The following is a 22049-nucleotide window of genomic DNA, read 5'->3' on the forward strand; positions in this document are numbered from 1 at the left end:
GGCCACACAGACCAATGCCAGTCAGTGGCTGTATAGGCAGGTGCCTAAGCATCTGTTGGTAGAATGACTGAAATATAATAGTCACTTGAGATCCAGTGTCAAGCACGGCTTTACACTCCGCCCCTTCAATCCTCACCATGACCTCTGCTCGAGGCCCTATCAGTCCTGCAGGGATCCCAGCTGGACGGTCTCTTCTGGGGGAATCTTCAAATCCTGTAGGCCTAGGTGGTCTCCGTTCCCAGACCTTCTGACAGCTACTGGGTCTCTCCCAACTGATCCTCAGCTTTTCATATACTAAGGAGGGGTTCTCTTCCTTATGGCAGTTAGCAGCACTGTGCCCATCCTGACCACACCGGTAGCAAAAGAATTGTCCTTTCCCCCTTCGCCGGGGTGCGATAGTGGCTCTAGATATTGACTTCTCCATTGTCACAGTCTGAGGCTCCTTATTCCTGGAAATCTTAGCTCGGTCAATGGTGCTTTGCAGCTCAGCTATCCGTTCCGTCAGGACCTGCATTTGTTGGGCAAGTTCCTCTGTGGTGCTTACCATCAGTACACTGGCCATTTGCAGTGGCGTTGTGCTGGCTGGTTCCAATGTTTGGGCTTCCCAACACTCGCTGGCAGCCTGCCTTTCTTCCTCTTCCTGACCTCCTTTATCAGCTGGGAGTAACTGGGGGGATGATCCTGCCGTTCTCTTAGTCGGAGATGAAGTAGAATCGGGTTCTGATACTGAGTCCCTCTTACAACTTGAGCCAGTCTGGTCTGATCCATCTGCTCAGCAGTCACTGCTCCCCTCATAACAGCTCTTTGAAGCAGTCTCTCCAGCCTCTGTATATAGGCTGAAATTTTCTCACCCCTTTCCTGTCGGGAATCAAGGAATTTACAGTAACTGTCTTCAGGGCTCTCTACGCTCCCAAAGGTATTATCAAGGGCCTCCAGGCAGTCCTTCACACTGACCTCAGGGTCAATGAGCTTCAGGGTGCGAAGTACATCTAATGCTGGGCCACTAAGGCTCTCTATTAGACACCTTCGCTTTTCTACATCAGGCCCACTCCGCAGCATTTCAGTGGTATGCTCCAACCAGGGTTCAAACTCCTCTTCCCCAGCAAATAACCTTAACTTACGACAAGAGTTTGACGTAGCATAGGCCAACACAATCTTTTCCAATATATGCCCCAGTGCTTGTGCCCAATCATTGGCTGAAGCTGCCGTCCCTGAGCTAGAAGCTGCAGGACTGGGGCCCAACAAACCCGACATATTAGCCATTATACAAACAGTAATTCCCTCAAAATATAAAGACAATTGTTTCCCAATACAGTGGAACACTCAACAGGTGCTTGGGGTACTGACCCAGGGATCCCGGACGAGCCCCCAAAAATGTAACCCTTCTGCCCCTCTGAGTTGGCAGCAACAAGGGCCGGGTTCAGTATCCAGGGGTTCCGTTTCAATAACACAATGCAAAACCGGCTCGAGCCCCCACCCAGTGACCTGGGACAATTACCTACCACCCCCCCGGGCGCCTCCAGGAGGCAATACTTCCCCACTCGCAAGCACGAAGTCTGAGTGTAGCAAAATCCTTTTAATAAAGGAGGAACAAACCAGAAGCAAAACCCCTCCAAGTACATTTGGCACTGTCCTTAGGGTCTTAAGTCCAATCACCCCAAAGTCCAACAACCCAAAAGTCTCAGTCTCTGGTCAGTGCCACCCCAGAGTTCAAAAGTTTATCTGCAGAGTTCCCTCCCCCCCCCCAGGTGGAAATGGGGGGAGGGGTCGCACACACAGGGTGCTAAGGGACACCTTACGTGGGCCAGGGCCGACTGCCCCGCTTCTCCGTGGAGTTCTGCTGCAGCCTTCACCAGGACTGGCTCCACACCACCAGCTGTGCCGCCCCTTCAGCAGACCCGTGAACCACGTCAGCCATCCCCGCAAACCGCTCCACACTGCTCACTGTTCCATGGGCTGCTCCAACGTGCTGCAGACTGCTCCACTCTGCCAGCTGCTTGGTGATAGATCTTCAGGCTCTCCTACTACTTAACACAGCACTCAGTGATTTCCGCTCAGTAAACTTAGTTCTTTTAGTGACTTCAGCTCTTAGTGATTTCAACATGTAGTAGGAGAGCCCCAGTGCCACATGGCCCAATGTGAATTCAGGTCAGCAACCTCTAGATAGACTCCTAAAGGATTCAAAATTAGCTCTGCTCTTTAACAGTGGAGAGAGGAGGAAGTGCAATTGGTGTTCCAGGCCCTCAAAAGGGGCCCATACCATCAGGTACATACACCAGTCCCCACCCTCTCTCTCTTCACTGGGTTTTGGAACCCATGTCCCTTGGCTAGCAAGTACTATTTAATGTAGGTTGAGTCATTTTTGTCATAAAGCAGTCTCATAGTTCCTCATTCACATAATTAAGGTAACAGCCCCTTTTTTTCCTTCCTGCCCCAATAACAAAGAAATTGGGGATTCCACAGTGTGAAAATAACCATCCCATGCTGCTGTGTGTTATGCTAAGTGGAGTGGGTTTTCCAATGCAAATGCACATTCCTAAAATTCCTTTGCCCACTCCTCATAATGTACCACCAGATGTCAGGGTAGATCTCATCCTGACTCTGCTTACATCAACATATAACAGTAGTTTGGTTATATATTATAGACTTATAGAGAGACCTTCTAAAAAATGTTCAAATGTATTACTGGTACGCAAAGCCTTAAATTAGAGTGTATACATGAAGACTCGGCACACCACTGCTGAAAGGTTGCCGACCCCTGATTAAGACACTCCTTCTTTTTGTGCCAAAGTCGTTAATAAAAATATTGTATAAGATTGAATCAGATATGTAAAGTTATATCCCTCTCTTGGGTAAAAAATGACAGAGGAATATTATTTAGGCTCATGACATATTCTCCTGACACCAAGGCCTGGTCTATACACAGATTTTATACTGGTATAATTATTTCAATTAGGAGCGTAATTTTTTTTTAACTAAAATTGTTATACCAGTGAATCTTCTAGTGTGGGTGCCATTATATCCATATACTGGTGTCTTATACTGGTTTAGCTTCTTCCCTTCCTGTACAGGAATATGCTATACCTATATAAGCACTTTTATACTGGTATAATTATATCCACTTTAGAGAAGTTGCACTGTTTTAACAATGCCGGTATCATTAAAGGAATACTAAATACTGTGTATGTAGACAAGGCCTAAATGGGCCTGTGTCTGTAGGTGGTGCATGCATGTAATATCCATTAATTTCAATAAGAGTTGGGCATATACAGCAGCTGAAGATTTGGGCCCAATATGTTATCATTGGATGGTTTTGCCTTAGGGTCAGATTCTGATATTCTGCTCATGTTGAATAATACATTGAGTTGAAGTCAGTGGAACCACTAATAGTATAAGATGATGTTCATTGTGAGTAAGGGTATTAGAATCTGGTTCTTAATGGGGTCTACTTTTAAAAATTGCAAAATGTTAACCAATTGATACTGAAGTGCTGCTTCTCAGCCTCTGCCTTTTACTGGAAAAATCAATGTTACTAGAGATCCAGTCCTGAAGTCCTTCCTCAGTGGGAGTGCAGTAAGGACTGCAGGACTGGCTCTGCATTACTAAGTGTATCATCTCATAGAGATAACTAAAGTTATCATGACCATCACAACATTTTATTTTGATTTAAATCTACCCAGGGGACATTTAATCAGAACATACTCAGTTTCACTATCTCAGTTAAAAGCAGAAGTGTAGTCAGTACACAGTTGTGTAAATCTAATATTTTAAGAAAGGATGCTATATTTATGTACACATTACTGTAGACAGTGCTGCAGTGTGGGATTAATCTGTAAAATAGGAATAACAATATTTATGTGTATTGTGAGTCTTAAATCTAATGGTCAGAATTTGGGTGTCATTGGGAATTATGGGTAATCAGAATTTTTGAAAATTAGGGGACAGATTTTCAGAAGAGCTCAGCACCCAAACTTGCATTGATCAATGGGAAGGAAAAATTATTAAATGCATGCAAAAATGGCACACAGTATTTTATGTATGTGTCACTCATAGACTCACATTTTATTTCAAAATCTGTCATATCCTGCCAAACTTTTGGTGTCTTTGGTCCTAAATCCATTGAATAACATCATGATCATAGTAACTCATCTAGTAATGTTCTATATGTGGTCTTGTTAATGCCTCATATGTTATTGATAAAATAACTTCAAATTTCAAAAATTAAAAATGGTTAATATTAATTTTCACTTCTAACATGCCTTCTATTGGAGGAGCTCAAAATACTGTGATAACATTTTTCAAATGGAATCATAGAAATGTAGGACTGGAAGATACCTTGTTAAGTCATTTAGTCAAGTTGCCTGCACAGAGTCAGGACTAAGTATTATCTAGACCATCCCTAATAGGTGTTTTTCTAACCTGTTCTTAAAAACCTCCAGTGACAGAGATTCCACAACCCACCTAGTTAATTTGTTCCAGTACTTAACTATCCTTACAGTTAGGAAGTTTTTTCTAATATCTGACCTAAATCTCCCTGACAGCAAGGATGCTGGAACAATTTGTATGGTGGAGGTGCTGAGAGCTGTTGAGCTAAATTGTAACCCCTATATATGATGGAAACTGCCTCAAGCCAGCACCCCTAGTTCCAGCACCTATGCCTGACAGTAATTTAAGCCCATTACTTCTTGTCCTGTCCTCAGTGGCTAAAGAGAACAATTTGTCACCCTTCTCTTTATAACAACCTTTTTCTGTACTTGAAGACTGTTATCGTGTCCCCCCTCAGTCTTTTCTTCTCCAGTTTTTTCCATCTTTCCTTGTAGGTCATGTTTTCTAGATCTTTTGTCATTTTTGTTGCTCTCCTCTGGACTTTCTTCAATTTGTCCACATCTTTCCTGAAGTGTGGTGCTCAGAACTGGACACAATACTCCAGATGAGGCCTTATCAGTGCTAAGTAGAGTGGAACAATTCCTTCTTGTGTCCTGCTTACAACACTTCTGCTCATACATCCCACAATTATGTTCACTTTTTTTTTTACAACAGGATTACATTGTTGACCCATATTTAGTTTGTGATCTACTATAGCCCCGTCTTTTCCTGCAGTACTGCTTCCAAGGCAGTCATTTCCCATTTTGCATATGTGCAATTGATTTTTCCTTCTTAAGTGCAGTACACTGCATTCTTCCCTATTGAATTTACTCCTGTTTAATTCAGACCATTTCTCCAGTTTGTCAAGATCATTTTGAATTCTAATCCTGTCCTCCAAAGCACTTGCAACCCCTCCAAGCTTGGTATCATCTGAAAACTTTATAAGTGTACTGTCTATGCCATTATCCAAATCATTTTTGAAGATATTCAATAGAACCAGACCCAGGACAGATCCCTGCAGGACCCCGCTCAATATGCCCATCCAACTCGATTGTGAACCATTGATAACTACTCTCTGAGAATGGTTTTCCAGACAGTTGTGCATCCACTTTCTAGTAGATTCATGTAGGCTTTATTTCTCTGGTTTGTTTATGAGATCATGTGAGACAGTATCAAAAGCCTTAATAAAGTTGAAATATATGACACCTTCTGCTTCTCCCCATCCACAAGGCTTGTTACTCTGTCAAAGAAGCATATTAGCTTGGTTTGACTTGACTTGTTCTTGACAAATCCACATTGACTGTTGCTTATTACCTTACTATCTTCTAGGTGGTTACAAATTGATCATTTGATTATTTGCTCCATTATCTTTCCAGGTACCAAAGTTAAGATGACTGGTCCATAATTCCCTGGGTTGTCCCTATTCCCGTTTTTATAGATAGGTACTATATTTGCCCTTTTCTAGTCCTCAGGTATCTCTCCATTCCTCTAATGAGTTCTCAAAGATAATTGCTAATGACTCAGAGATCTCTTCAGTCAGTTCCTTAAGCATTCTCGGATGTGTTTCATCAGGCCCTGCCAATCTGAAGACATGTAACTTGTCTAAGTAATTCTTAACTTGTTCTTTTTCTATTTTTCCCTCAGATCCTGCCCCATTTACACTTTTGTTCTCTATGTTAGTTGTCTGATCCTTGCTAACTTTTGTGGTGAAAACTGAAACAAAAAAGAAAAGAACATAAGAATGGCCAGAGTTGGTCAGACTAACGATCCATCTAGCTCAATATCCTGTCTTCTGACAGTGGCCAATGCCAAGTGCTTCAAAGGGAATGACTAGAACAGGTAATCAACAAATGATCCATCCCCTGTCACCCATTCCCAGCATCTGGCATACAGAGGCTAGGGATGTTTAACTTCAGCTATTGCTGCATTTTCTGTTATTGTCTTTCCCTCCTCATTTAGTAATGGGCCTATCCTGTCCCTGGTCTTCCTCTAGCTTCCCATATATTTGTAAAATGCTTTCTTGTTACCATTTATATTCCTAGCTAGTTTAATCTTGCTTTGTGCCTTGGCCTTTCTAATTTTGTCCCTATATGCTTGTGTTTTTTATACATATATTCATCCTTTGCAATTTGACCTACTTTCCACTTCTTGTTTGACTCTTTTTGAGTTTCAGGTCACTGAAGACCTCCTGGTTAAGCCCAGGTGGCCTCTTACAATACATCCTATCTTTCCAATGCATTGGTTTAGTTTGCTCTTATACCCTTAATAATATCTCTTTTAAAAATGCCAACTCTTTGGAACTAATTTTTCCCTTAGACTTGCTTCCCACGGGATCTTACCTACCAATTCTCTGAGTTTGCTGAAGTCTGCCTTCTTGAAATCCATTGTCTTTGTTCTGTTGTTTTCCCTCTTACTATTCCTTAGAATCATGAACTCTATCATTTCATGGTCACTTTCACCCAGGCTGCCTTCCACCTTCAAATTCTCAACTAGTTCCTCCCTGTTTGTCAGAATCAAATCCAGAATAGCCTCTCCCCTAGTTACTTTCTCCACCTTCTGTCTCTAATGCATTTCAATAACTTGTTGGATAATCTGTGCCCTGCAGAATTATTTTCCCAACAAATGTCTGGGTATTTGAAGTCCCCCATCACCACCAAGTCCTGTATTTTAGTTTATTTTGTTAGTTGTTTAAAAAAGTCTCATCCACCTCTTCTTCCTGTTTAGGTGGTCTTTAGTAGACTCTGCCATGACATGACCCTTGTATTTTACCCCTTTTATCTTTACCCAGAGACTTTGAACAGGTCTGCTTCCCACTAGTCTCAAACTCAGTGCAAGTATATACATCTTTGATGTACAAGGCAACAACTCCTCCCTTTTCCCCCTGCCTGTACTTCCTGAGCAAGCTGTACCCTTCTATACCAATATTCCAGTCATATGAATTATTCCAAGAAGTTTTTAGAATGCCAGTTATGTAATATTTGTGATTATTCACTTGTATTTCTAGTTTTTCCTGTTTATTCCACATACTTCTTGCATTAATATACAGACATCTAAGATGTTTATTAGATTCCCCCTAATAAATTCCCTCTTGTCTCTCTTTTGTCCATCCTGAAGTTTCCCATGTTCCCCCCAGATTCTGACCCTTTGCCCAGGTATCCATTTTTTGGACTTACCTGTGGGTTTTTTCTCCTGCCCCCATCAAACCTAGTTTAAAGCCTGCCTCACTAGGTTAGCCAGTCTGTATCCAAAGATACTCTTCCCCTTACTTGACAGGTGGACCCCATCTTTGCTCAACAGTCCTTCTTAGAACAAGATTTGATAGTCAAGGAAGCTGAAGCCCTCCTGGTAACACCATCCATGCAGTCATGTATTTACTTTCGGGATGTGTCTGTCTCTACCTGGATCCCTACCCTCAACTAGAAGGATCCTTCACCCTCACCCCCACAATCCTGTAGTCACTACTGATATGCTCAGGTCATACCTCACAGTATCATTAGTGCCCACCTGGATGAGCAGCATGGTGTAGTAGTCAGAGGGCTGGATGATCCTTGGCAATCTTTCAGTAATGTCTTGGCTATGGGCCCCTGACAGGCAGCACACCCACCCCAGGATGCAAGGTCAGGCCTGCAGATGGATGCCTCTGTCCCCTTTGGAAGGGAATCGCCGACCACCACCTCCTTTCATTTCCTCTTGGCCACAATCCTCCCAGCCTTGGGTATGGCTTCTTCTCTTCCACCCTTGTAGGAGATTCCTCGTCCCTTTTTTCCAGAGCAGCATGTTGTCTTTTTTTCATCTCTGTGGATGGGTAGGTTGCAAAATCCATACTTAGGTAACTCCCCCCCGCCCCCCCAAAAAAATCTGGAGCCAGATTTTCAAAAGAGCTTTTCTCCCATTTGGGCACATATCTGAAGGGGACAGATTTTCAAACATGCTGACCCCACAGAAGCACCCACTGGCCTTCCTGGTCTGAATAGGCCTAATTTGTCTAATTTTCAAAAATAAGCATGTTTGGGTGCCTCCCAGCAGTGACTACTGAAGTCAATGGAATCTGTTGGTTTGAAAATGAGGCCACTTATTTAAGTCCCTATATTTGGATGTAGGAACCTAACTTAGATGGCCATTAAAAAAAAAAACTCTTGACCCTAATGATCCCGATGAAGTGGGTATTCACCCATGAAAGCTCATGCTCCAATACGTCTGTTAGTCTATAAGGTGCCACAGGACTCTTTGCTCCTTTGTGTGTCCTGTACACATTGATCAAAATATAACCATTGCACCATCGTCTGTGATTTTGTCAGTTCTGATAAACTATGTGAACTTGAGTCTTGCTGGTACTTGAATATGAGTCTAAAAGGAGTAGTGGAAAACAAATGCAACTACTATTTCTTCTCCTGAACCCTCTCCCTACAGTTCTAGTTTCATTCACCTCACTGTTTTCCTGTATATTATTATGTAAAATAAACTGAAGCCCATGTTAAATAATCTCATAATTCATGGGTGTAACTTGCAAAATTCAACCAGTGGAGCTTGTGGCAGGGTAGGACTGTTACAGCAGTGGTTGAGGGGATCAAGGAAGGAGAGACATCAGTGAGAGGAAATAATCCCTAAAAGAGTGGGGAGGGTAATGCAGCAAGAATTAATTAAAGGGAGGCAGAGAAGACGGTCTTCAAGAAGGAAGGCAACATAACTGTAGAAGTGCACTGATAGAACTAGCTGTAAGCAAAAAAACACTGGGGGAGGGGAGTGCGTGCTTTTCAGAGTGTGCTGATTTAACATTCATGAGCTGATGCATTCTAGCTCTGCAGCAGCAGCAGTAGGACTAGAAGTCTAGGCAACTCAGCAGTGAGACTGGCTAGGAAGGCAGTTCATTCTCTGTTTTCCCCTCTCGCACCTAGAATGAGGAGAGGGAAAGAGGCCAACGAACCATTCTGTATCCCTTTCCTATGACAAGCTGCTGCCTTGCTTTTGTTTGGGGACCCACAGCTTGCCCTGGCGGTGGCCTTGTGGGTAGAAAGACAGGCAGGAATTTATGTTGGTAAATATGAGAAGGCTTCTTCCCCATCCCCTATATCCAGGGCCAATCGGGGGAGGGGAGTGGGGGCAGGAGGGCCATTTGGCCTGGGCCTCAAGCTCAAAGGGGGCCTCAGATTTAGACATTTGTTATTTTTTTGGCATTTGATAAGTTTTGCAACTTGTTTTTATGTGCATCCCTATAGAATAAAAATGTGACACACTCTCTCAGCTTAGAGTTGCAAATTTAAGCAAACAGGAGATGTGATTTGGTAAAAGACTTATTTTTTGTTAACTATTATCGATTTTGTCGTATTAAAGAGTTTAAGATGTTCATACATATTAATAAAAATATATCAGTTCTGATGGTACAAGATTAGACCATGATGAATGTCTCCCCGCAGATCAGCTGATTATATAAACAAACCAATACTAGTGGCTGGTCAAGGCCCCCAAAACTGGAATTGGCCTGGGCCTCTATGGACCTCTGACAGGGCCTGCCTATATCATAGGGGATAGGAGTTAAAGATTAGACCAAAGAACCTCTGCAGTGGCAGGAGACAATCATAGGTAGAAGAGCTATCTTTCCCATTGTCATAGAATCATAGATTATTAGGGTTGGAAGGGACCTCAGGAGATCATCTAGTCCAACCCCCTGCTCAAAGCAGGACCAATCCTCAACTAAATCCCCAAATGGCCCTTCACAACCCTGGGTTTAGCAGGCCAATGCTCAAACCACTGAGCTATCCTTCCCCCCTAGACATAAAACGTATGTAAACACACGGACATCACACTCACTCTTTCTCCTAATTTGAGTGTGGGTGGGAAGGCAGGGCTGCTAGGAAGCGAAAGGGTCCCTAACTGTCTCCCTGGGGAGGCGGGGAGGTATCTCTGTGCACGGGGTTGGCTATGGGGGTAGTTGGCTCTGAACTCCCAGGGGCTGGGGCGGTTCCAGGAGTGTGTTAGGGGATTGGTGCTGCGGTTGGCTCCAGTGAAGAGCTCCCTGGGGACGGGGCTCTCCCCTGTGTGGCATATGAGCTGTGGCTGGTGGGGCGCTCTTGCCCTCCACGGGGTGGCCAGCCGGCCGCGCAGCCCCCTCCCGCGGCGTCTGGCTGCCGCTCTTGGCTGCCTGCCTCCGTGTCGCTGTTCCCTGCCCAGGTGCTGAATTGGAGCCAGCCGGAGCTCAGCGCCCCTCCCCCGCACACTCCCCGCAGCAGCCAGAGAAGGAGGAAGTGGAGCTGCGAGTCCCCCGAGCTGCTGGAGGAGGAGAGGCCGGATCCGCTGCCGCAGGGCCGGGTATCAGCAGAGCCGGGAGCATGGCTTTTCTGTGGAAGCGGCCGGTTCGGGAGCCGCCAGCGGTGGCGGCTGCAGGGGCGGCGGCAGCGCTGGGCGCAGCTGGCGGCGCTTGCTAGCCGGGTGCATGAACCCGCTTCTGGGTGTAGGAGGCGGCGGCGGCTGAGGGATGTGAGGCCCGGCAGGGCTGCGAGCGCGTCGGGTGAAAGCTGCGCTCGGCTCCCCCACTCCTTCCTCCGCCCTCGGCCATGGCGCCGTCTTCTCCCCGCAGCTGCTGTGGGGCGGCGGCGCTCCGGATCCCGGCTCTCCTGCTCCTGCTGTGCCTGGGCCCGGCGGGCGGGCAGCTCCGCTACTCGGTGCAAGAGGAACTGGAGCGCGGCGCCTTCGTGGGGAACGTGGCGACCGACCTGGGCGTGGATCCGCAGCGGCTGTCGGCCCGGGGCGCACGGCTGACCTCGGGCAGCGGGCGGCAGTACTTGGAGCTGGAGCTGGGCCGCGGGGCGCTGCTGGTGAAGGAGCGCATGGACCGGGAGGCGCTGTGCGAGCTTAGCCCCTCCTGCTTCCTCAGCCTGGAGCTGGTGATCGAGCAGCCCATCGAGGTGCACAACGTGGAGGTGGAGGTGCTGGACATCAACGACAACGCGCCCCGCTTCCCGCGGCAGGACTACCGGCTGGAGGTCAGTGAGTCCGCTGTGCCCGGTGCCCGCTTCCACATCGAGAGCGCGCAGGACCCCGACGTGGGCACCAACTCAGTGCAGAGCTACCGGCTCAGCCCCAACCAGCACTTCGCCCTGGACCTCAAAGGCTTCCAGCGCGGCAGCAAACTCCTGGAGCTGGTGCTGCAGCAGCCCCTGGACCGGGAGCAAAGCGCCCTGCAGCAGCTGGTGCTCACCGCTGTGGATGGGGGCAGCCCGGCCAGGTCTGGCACGGCCCAGATCTCCATACGGGTCATGGACACAAACGACAACTCGCCCGTCTTTGACCGATCCACCTACACTGTGAACCTGCTGGAGAACGCGGGCCCAGGCACTCTGGTGGTGAAGCTGAACGCCTCGGACCCGGACGAGGGCTCCAACGGGGAGGTGCTGTACTCCTTCAGCGGCTACACCCCCCAGAAGGTGCGGCAGCTTTTCAGCATCGACCCCGTCTCTGGCGAGGTGAGGGTCAATGGCACGCTGGACTACGAGGAGGCCTCCTCCTATGAGGTTTATGTGCAGGCCACGGACCAGGGCCCTGTGTCTATGGCCGGGCACTGCAAAGTGCTGGTCAACATCGTGGACGCCAACGATAATGCCCCTGAAGTGGTGCTGACCTCCCTGTACAGCCCGGTGCCAGAGAACGCCCGGCCCGAGACCGTGGTGGCTTTAATGAGTGTAACCGACCAGGACTCCGGGCCAAACAAGCAGGTCAGTCTGAGCATCCCTGCCAACATTCCCTTCAAACTCAACTCCTTCAAAAACTCCTACACGCTGGTCACACAGGGCAACCTGGACCGTGAAAGGGCTTCCTCCTACAACATCACAGTCACGGCTACGGACGCCGGCACCCCTCCCCTCTCTTCCCACAAAGTGATACAAGTGGACATCTCTGATGTCAACGACAACCCTCCGCGGTTTGAAGAGCCCGTGTATTCCGTTTACATTCCCGAGAACAACGCGCTCGGGGTTTCGCTGTGCACTGTCAAAGCCATCGATCCCGATGACAACGAAAATGCCTATGTGTCCTATTCTCTCCTGAAAGGGGAAATTCAAGGGCTACCTGTCACATCCTATGTCTCCATTAAATCCGACAATGGTAACATATATGCGGTCAACTCCTTTGACTATGAGAAGTTAAGGGAGTTTCAGGTTGTTGTTCAGGCCCAGGATGCTGGGACCCCAGCACTTAGCAGCACTGTCACTGTCCATGTGTATGTGGTGGATCAGAATGACCATGTCCCTCAGATTCTGTACCCTACCTCAACCAACGCCTCGGCAGCCTTGGAGATGATCCCTCGCTCGGCACACGCAGGTTATTTGGTTACCAAAGTAATAGCCATTGATGCAGACTCTGGACAAAACGCATGGTTGTTCTACCATCTGGCTCAAGCTTCAGACCCAGATCTCTTCAGAGTGGAGCTACACAGTGGGGAGATTCGGACTACTCACAAACTGGGGGATGACAGTGTTACTACTTTCAACCTGTCAGTTGTTGTGAGAGACAATGGAGAGCCATCCCTGTCCTCAACAGTAGCCATAACCATCGCTGTTGTGGATAGAGTTTCCAAAATCATCCCTGACACAAGGAGGCATATCAAAAGTACTAGAAACTACTCAGAGATAACACTGTATCTCATTATTGCACTGAGTTCAGTTTCATTTATATTTCTTTTGACAATCATTGTCCTAACAGTTATCAAGTGCTACAGATACAGTATGTATGGTGACTCCTGTTGTGGAGGTTTCTGTGGGGTCAGAGAAAGGTATCCTGCTGAAATGTACAAGCAGGCTAACAACAACATTGATGCTAGGATACCACATGGTTTAAAAGTACAGCCACATTTTATTGAAGTGCGGGGGAATGGGTCTCTCACTAAGACCTACTGCTATAAGGCATGTCTGACTGCAGGATCAGGAAGTGACACTTTCATGTTTTACAATACTGGTGGCCCAACGGGAACTGGTCCTCATGCAGTGATGGCTGAGAGACATCTGACAGGACAGAGTGGGCAGAGTGCACAAAACCTGATCATACTTAAAAATGACTCCATTACGCCTAATGAGGTGAGAATGAATAGATACATGACCAGAACCATGTTCTGAACCTAACAATGTGTCCTTATCTGAAGGTTAAAAGTGGAATGTCTAGATTCAGTTTATTCCCTATTGTGGTTGCTGAATTCTAATCTGTGAAACACATTTGGTTTCTAGGTCAATACTGGGGCTTTCCGGGTTCATTTGGTAAGTTAATAGCTCAGTGTGTGAGCACATTGTTTGAGACTCACTTCATTTCTGTTGTAGATGGTATAGAAAAGGTTTCCTCCTCCCCATCCTCCTTCCCCTTTCTTTACAGATATACCCACTCCAACAAACTACTGAGGAATGACACATGTAATCTTAAAATGTTAATGTTAGAATGCTGCAGAAGAAATGAGATGATACTGAGAATCAATATGACACTTTACAGTGATTAAAATATTTGACAATTTATTGCTTCTGTGCCCGGACAAAATTACCATGGCCAGGTCACTAATAAGATAGATTTTGCTTCGTATATGTGCTTTAGTTGTCATGTTATCTATACTTTGATGTTTGCACTGCATGGGGCTGCCTTTTTCTCTTCTCCTGTCTGGCAATACAGTGACACATTTCTAGGCTGTTGACCCAGTTTACCAGTGATGATGTTGCAGTGCAACAACCTGTAACCTGCTGGTTTGCTATTGAAAACTGTTTAATACCTATGGTTTGACCAGCAGTATATTAACCTCTGCAATATTTTCCCACAGTGATGAATTAGTGACTGCTTTCTATTAGCACATAGCCAGCATGGACCTAGTGTACAGTTCGTAGTGTTCTATACCGTTCCCATGTTATGGATTTTGGAAATGAACAGAGCAACACTTTACTATGAGTGAAAAGATAGTGATTTCACTGCTGGACAGATTGTTTTAATTCTGATGTATAAGGAAAATATTGCATTTACTGTACATTACTTGTGCAGTGGTAATATGGCAGGCACGTGGCTTATACATTAACATGTAGAATGTATGCAAGCATAGGGAAAGATTGTATCTTTGTGCTTGAATGGAATGTTGCTTTGCTTTTCTGTATCTACACAGAAAGATGAATCAAATCTTTATGCTTATTTGCCCCTCTCAAATCAGCCAGAATGTTTTTCTTTTGAAAACAAGAACATGTCTTATCAAGACATGTTTTCTTGTTCTCCTTATTAAGAAATGAGCATCTTGTCTCTAATTTTAAAAGATATAAAGTGCAGGATTTAATAACAAGTTTTCTCTTAAAATAATGCTGATACCAAATAATGTTCCTCCATTTATAATTGATGTAGCTATTTTACTCTTTCCCAGTCATTCAGTAGTATGATTTTGATGGCGATGTGATTTTCACAATCTAAGGTCATAATAGCTGTCAAATATATAGTGTAGTGGGGCAAATGAACCATTAGTTATCTGATGTTTAATATGTATTATAAATATTTTTATTAGAAATATGTAGAATCTGTTGATCATAAGGTGACATGCTAGACATGGTGCAGAAAAGGGAAGAATCAAAGGATTCCAAATATTCCTTAGATCAGAGCTTCTGTGCAAACAGATGGATGATAATTGAAAATGACTTCAGTTTAGATGTAGAAACAGCGGAAATTTGTTTAATAGATTCCCATCATGTCTTTAGGGGATAGGTCCTATTGCATGTAGTGAATTAGCAATTTCTGAGGAACTGTGCAGGTCACGCAAAGACAGTTTACTAATCCCAATGTCGGTGTATAATAGCAGAGAGACACAATACAAATGTATTAACTCCTGTTTTTAATGTTGGAATGAAACAATATCTATCACATATTTTCAGTTGTGTGAAGAACCAGAATCCAGATGTGCAAGCAATTACTTATTAGTTTTGCAAGACTTAAATAAAGAAGAAATTCTGTTAGATACTATTTGCCACAAGTGAAGTGAAATTTCCTAAGGCCTTGCATTACAAAAATTGCCTAGAGTGCTGTAATGCAGTGAACCTGTGTCATTGTCAGATGCACATGAGACAATGGAGCCATATAACTGAATTCACAAGGTAATAATTCTTAGCAGATTATCTCTTTCAAATTCACATATTTTGCCCCATTACTCAGTCTCCACATACACATGTTAAAAGCAATCCACTGATTAACAGTGTCAAGATATGCTGGTTTTAATGGACATTGTTAGTCTTATTAGACCTGCCAGATACCATATTTTGCTTGTTTTTATAGCAATAGTGAATTTGTATAATTCTTGAAAGGCCCATCCCATCATCTGTAAAGCATACTAGCAAGGATCACTGCATCTTGGCATTTTACAATGTTGATGTATAAGTAACTGTTACCACTGGACAATCTATAAAGAAATATTTTTTTCTAATAAGACTTGGGGACAGATGTTACCATCAATTAACTATAATATGATAAGAAGCTGCACCAATTACTCAGGCTTTCTGTGGAATTTACCACAAGTGACAATATTTCTTGGGTTTCACATTATTAAAATGTTGTATATATTAATTCTGCAGTGGGATAAAAAAAATTCTGTTCCCAGGATGTGTGTGTGTATGTGTGTGTGTCACAGGTTCTTTTTATATTTAGCATTAGAGACAGATTCTTCTTTCACTTACTCTGAGGCAAATCAGGAGTAACTTCATTGCCATCAGTGGACTTACATTGATGTAACTGGCCTATTAAGTTTAGAGATTTCTTTGCATCAGCTGAAACTCTGTGGCTACCTATATGGTTTTTCTGTACTGTTCTACTAATGTGTTAGTTGTGGTTTGGTAAATGATAATGTCTCTTTTCTTCAAGACAGCTCATGCTTCTGCTAATGTTCAGCTCACTGTCTCCTAGGCCCTTTTGCAGGCCTATATGGTTATCTCAAATAGAATCTCAATCTCAGTCAAGTTTGTTTAGTAAAAATCAAACATATGAGCACTTGCATGAGTAGTCTTTAAACTAGCAGGCAGTGGAGTGATTGTTGGCAGCACTGGAGACAAGGATCAAGATACTTGGTTGAATGAATGTCTGGTGCTATATCATCACTACTGGATAACCAGGGCAGTCAGCAAAGGATAATTACATATGGACAAAATTAGTTTGTGCAAAATATTTTGGTTTCATTGTTGGAGCTCTGTGGAGTTACAGCCAGCATGTATGGCTGTCTGCTGGGATGGACAGTGAGTGTGTGGAGGGAAGTGATCCTATTCTACAATTGGGCCCCTGGTATTGCTGCCTGTCTGTCATTTTCAGAAATGACTTATCCTCATCATTCTGAAACTTTAATAATGTATTCTAGTGTCCATTTCTCTCACACATCCATTGAATTGCTGAGTGACACTTGGTAATATCTGTTCCCTGCTCTCTTTTTATCTTTGCCATCTTGTTCATGCCCTCTGTGTAGCTAAACCTGTTTGTTATATCTTGGATACCATGGCAGCCTTTTCACTTCAATGCAGGGATGAACAATCAGACTGGCATCTGGTCTAACTCAATATTCTTAGCAAAAATGTACTGTGGCACATTATTAATTATCAGCTGGCATACTGAATCCTTGATGGAAAAATATATACTTAGTTCTGGGCACTGGCCGCCCTCTGATGCCATTTTGTGCACTCATAGGATGATCAATAAAATGTAAGATCCTTTGATGTTAATAAATAAAGCATTGTGTACCTTTTGAAGGAAAAATTGAAGCTGCACATTAGTAATGATAAACCCCAGTGGTTCATTCATTTTGTGGTTGTTTGTACACACTGAAGTACTACTCCCTCTCCCCCACCACCCCCAGTTGGCTGCTTCAAAGACAGAGTGCTATTCATTTGAAGTAAATCAAACAAAAACACACATCTTGGTATTTCTTTAGATTCAAGTGTGCTTTGAAGTGTCTAAGTCTAGCAAACACACAGCATTGTCCAAAGCAATCTTCCCAAGAGATTTCTCACAAGGGCTTTAAAGGTATTAATGTTGGAATATCTTACAATCTCAGTTCAAGGACTTAAGCCTTTAAGAAATTCTCTGGGCTCGCTGACATTGGAAAGGTTAAGTAGAAATGTTTGTTCTTTTGGTTAGAAGCAGCACGAGTTCCTTTTCTGCTATGCAGGGTCAGTGCTCTGTGCTCCAGGGAAGTCCAACTGTTAGGCTGAGGGTAACTGCTATGCTGGCAGAAACTTGCATCTAGCATTAAGCAGACAAAGCAGTTTTTCACTGTACCAGAACTCATTAAATATATTTTAAAGAAGCATTGACCTGTTAATTTAATTTTCATTTCCTTAGGGTTAGGAATTCAAATGCTCATTGTTAGGGCGAAATATTCTATTTTGTTTTGTTAGCTTTTCATTCTAGTTTCCTGAATGATAAACAAATGCTAGACTATAAATAGTTTATTCTCTATGTTGAATTTAGTGTGAGCATTTTTATATAATCAATCTCAGATTTTACAGTAGGAAATCTGAAATAGCACCATGAATCCCACAACTGTCAACATATTCTCAGTAGAAAGGAAACTGAGCTGTAAGTGGTCTAGGATTTTAAAAGGCCTTTTATTTATTGCTTCAAAGTGGATATATTTGATAAGACGGTGGTATGTTATTCTACTGAGTATTTGTGTGAATATAGGAGTAGAGTGGGATGTGTTTAGCAGTCATCATTTCCTAACTGTTTGTAAATGTTTGATCCACACAAACAGGGCTTGAGCCAACAACCATTGTAGTTAATGGAGGGGGGCTTTTATTGATTTCAGTGAACACTGAATCAGGCCCAGATGCATATGAATCTGATAATTCAAGCAACAGATACTTGAGATGACAACATATCAGAACTAAGCAAAATGATTTTCATTAAAATTTGTTTGTAATTCAGCTAAAATGTTTGTGAAATTGGATCAACATTATGCTATTTGAAAACATTGTCGGTGAAATTTTGCATAAACATGTTTTGTTTTTAGGATGACTGCAAACATTTGGTAGCATGTATTCACATTCATTATCTGAATTTCAACTTGGGTTGGTTATACCTGGACACATTATTCCCTTTGTATAGCTTCTGGTTCCCTGAATGGTTGGACATACCCCATGTGCTCAGTAGGGTTAGGAGTCATAAGATACTATGGTGAGACACTCAGATACTGTGGTGACGTCCACCATTAAAAACACCTGGATAGATTTTCATTCAGTTTTTCAGAAGGAGTCATTGCATTTTATCTGCTTTCTCCGAGCCAAACAGGAAAAGTTGATGATGGCAGAAACAGGGAGTGGCTTTGGGCTGTTTCCTACAACTGCATGTATGATGAAAGCTTCCCATCACACCCTTCTTTTTGAAGACCACTGAGGAGTAGAAAGGATTGTTGCCAGTGGCACTGCCTTGTGGCCTCACAAAGACACTGGATAGGAGTGCAGTCTAAGCTCATATCTAAGATGGCAGAATGGGGTCGCAGGAGACAAATCATTCCTTGTAATGAGACAATATCAAGTACAGTGACTGTCGCCACATAGTCTCCCTCCACTCAACAGGGCCTGTGACAAGCCCTGCAAAAGATACCAGTTGTCAATTGCCAATAATTTTTTGTGAACTGTCCACTGGGGAATGCACTAAGATCACCAAACTAATTTCACATTGGCCATGAAGCACCACTGAGATGTCTACAACTGTCACTATCTATACAGCAGGGGCAGATTTGAATTTGTGATCTATAAACGAAAAGATCCATATCACATTACCAAACTCTGATCCATTTGACCTTGCTAGGGCTTGAAAGTGGTACTAGTCTCTCATAGGGCCTGTTTGGTGGAGGGGGATTGTGTTTGGGACAGTCCAAACATCGAAACTTTGAAGCATCTGATTTTACCCATCACTATATTTATATTTAGCTTTGTTAGCATGATGCTGGTTTTCAGTCTGTTTGTACATATAGTTTGGCTGTGTTAATGCTGGATTTGATTTGTTTTTAACATTCATTTCCTCTTGTAGTGATATACAGAACATAAGAATTCGTAAAGCTGTGGGTACATTGTGGAATTCAGATAGGAAATAGGCTGGCTTATCTGTTTCCACACTTGAACAACTAACATTAATCATTATGACATATGCCTCAAACTCACTTCCCATGCCCTGGCTGCCCAAAATTCTGCTTTGAAGTCATATGCCTCTTCAACTGGCTTCTCTGTTGGGACCAAAGACAAAGAGTACTTATGGAGGCAGGACCGATAGTAGGACCAGAGGAGAAGCCTATTACTACTAATGCCACAAAGAAGGTGTTGCCAGTTACAGGATATTGGCTTATGATGGCATAAAAGCAGGATGAACCTATGTCTCCTGCAGATCCCTGACAGCTCCAAGTCATCCAGTGTTCAAACCTAGTCCTTCAGTGTCCAGAAAATCAAGCGAGAGCAACCCCAAAGAAATAGAAGACTGTTCGTTCTCATATGAGTCACTGCTTGCTCCCATGTGGTAGAAAAAAGGTTATAAAAACTAAGGGCTAGATTCTGCCACCCATACCCATGCTGAGTCAGACCTGTGAAGGTTCTTAAAAAAGTAAGGAAATTCCCAGACAAATAAATGAATAGTTAAAAAACAAATTTATAGTTAAACAAAAAACTCAACAACTCATATATATTTGACAGTCAGAACATTTGCATTTAAGGTTCCAGTACCAGCTTAACATGTGCCCCCATATCCATCCCCACTCTCCTATGTAGGCCAAAGACAATTCCCCCTTCTGCCTTTTAAATACAGGGGTAGAGCTCTACTATTCCCTACGCTGATATGTTACTGAACCCTGTGAAATGCCAAACAACTACCGCATCTGACCTGGCCCTTCGCCATTACTTGTCACTAAAGACAGAGATTATATTTTGCATTTTAATATCCATACCAGGGCTAAATACAACATCTTCTCCATTCCACTGTAGGTTGGAGACCTTATGATACACACCAGATTATCTATGTGAATGTGTATACTATATATATCTACAGTGTCCCAGTACACTCTGGCAGTTTGGGTCATCTACCATGCCTACCCCAAATATATGGCAGATCAACCTTTAGTCTGTTCAACCTACACAGTGAAAAAATAGAGGTTTTATGGCAGTTGCAAACTCTTCCAGCAAGAATATCTGGTGGAGACATAACCCTTTTGAATGCCTGATCTCATGGTTGTAATTATAAATCAAAGGTGTCAAACACCTGGCTTGTGGCTCAGATGCAGCCTACTTGATGAATTTATCCTGCCTCCATGACAGATTCATAATCTGCAGAATGAAAGCTTTCATGTAAATAAAGTAAGTTTCTAGCCCTTATTGTTGAGAAGGAAACCATCCAAATGTTGTGAACTAATGTAGCAGTATGATAGACAGTCTCTCCTTTTTTGCCTTTATTTTCTTCTCTGCTTCTTTGAGAATTCCTCAGTTTTCAGCCATGACTATAACTTAATATGTTTTTTGGCCAGGACTATAGGAGGAATTCTATTCCTCATGCTGCTTCTCTCTCTTTTTGATCAGACACTCCAAGGACCAGAGATTCTGGGGGCAAAGGACATCTGGTTTCAAGACTAAGTTTATAAGTTTATGGAGGGGATAATATGATGGGATAGCCTAATTCTTCTTCGAGTACTTGCTCATATCGATTCCAATTAGGTGCGCGCGCGCCGCGTGCATGTTCGTCAGAAGATTTTTACCCTAGCAACACTTGGTGGGTCGACTGGGCACCCCCTGGAGTGACACCACTATGGCACTGGATATATACCCCTGCCGACCCATCCGCCCCTCAGTTCCTTCTTACCGCCCGTGTTGGTCGTTGGAACAGTGGAGTCCGGCTTAGCTGACCTCCACTTCCCTAGCTACTCGTAGTTCTCTCGTTCCTTGTTGTGTATATAGTTAAAAACTTTTTATATAGTTCAACTTAGTTTATCACTTTATAGTATATTTAATATAATATAGTTAAGAGGGGTTTGGGGAATAGCCCCTTTTCCGCACCCGGTGCTGGGGCCCATGCCCGGCTCACCGGGTTTCAAACCGTGCTTGGCCTGCCGCAAGCCGATGCCGACAGGAGACCCGCACGACTCCTGTCTGAAGTGCCTCGGAGAATCGCACCTGACAGCTAAGTGCCACATTTGCAAGGCTTTTAAGCCAAGAACAAAAAAGGAGCGGGACATTAGGCTAAAGCAGCTCCTCGTGGAGGTGGCTCTCACCCCTCCGCCTTCGGCACTGAGCGCTGGTCACTCTTCGAGCAGAAGCACCTCCTCGGCACCGGACCGCGCCAGTACGGCCAAGGCTCCTCGGCACCATTTTCGATGCCGCTCTCTCTCCCCGAGGTCGAGAAAGTCTAAGACTCCTGCTGCTTCTGTGCCACCTGCACCACAGCCAGGAAGCTCGTCCAAGTCAGACCGCCCGGCGCCGACACCTGCCACGGCACCGACGACATCGGCACCGTCGATTCCGGTCCCACAAGGGCCGTCAAGTCCGGTGCCTGTCAGCTCCCCGGCTAGACCCGTGGTAGAGCTTACTATCCCGTCCACGCCGGAGACGTTCTCAGCGGCGAGGGATCTGATTTCAATGATAGAGTCGACGCTGCCTCCGCCCCCAGCACCGCTGGTGTGGGCGATACAGTCTATAGGCAAGCCGGCCTTGATACGGCCACCCTCTGTCGGC

General features: G+C 44.2%; 2 protein-coding genes across 2 annotated transcripts in view; both read left to right on the forward strand.

Annotated features, from left to right (window-relative positions):
• LOC120370231 (protocadherin alpha-5-like) overlaps nt 1-22049 on the forward strand; it is a 269071-nt gene that overhangs the window by 168923 nt on the left and 78099 nt on the right. The window lies entirely within an intron of this gene.
• Nucleotides 10827-21250, forward strand: LOC120370176 (protocadherin alpha-C2-like; the record flags this gene model as incomplete). The annotated part of the gene is made up of 3 exons (XM_039484473.1): nt 10827-13430; nt 17667-17702; nt 21239-21250. Coding segments are annotated over exons 1-3 (2562 nt in total), but the record flags the coding sequence as incomplete, so codon positions are not given.

Source organism: Mauremys reevesii, linkage group 8 (assembly GCF_016161935.1).
Source record: "Mauremys reevesii isolate NIE-2019 linkage group 8, ASM1616193v1, whole genome shotgun sequence".
NCBI classification, from domain to species: Eukaryota; Metazoa; Chordata; order Testudines; family Geoemydidae; genus Mauremys; species Mauremys reevesii.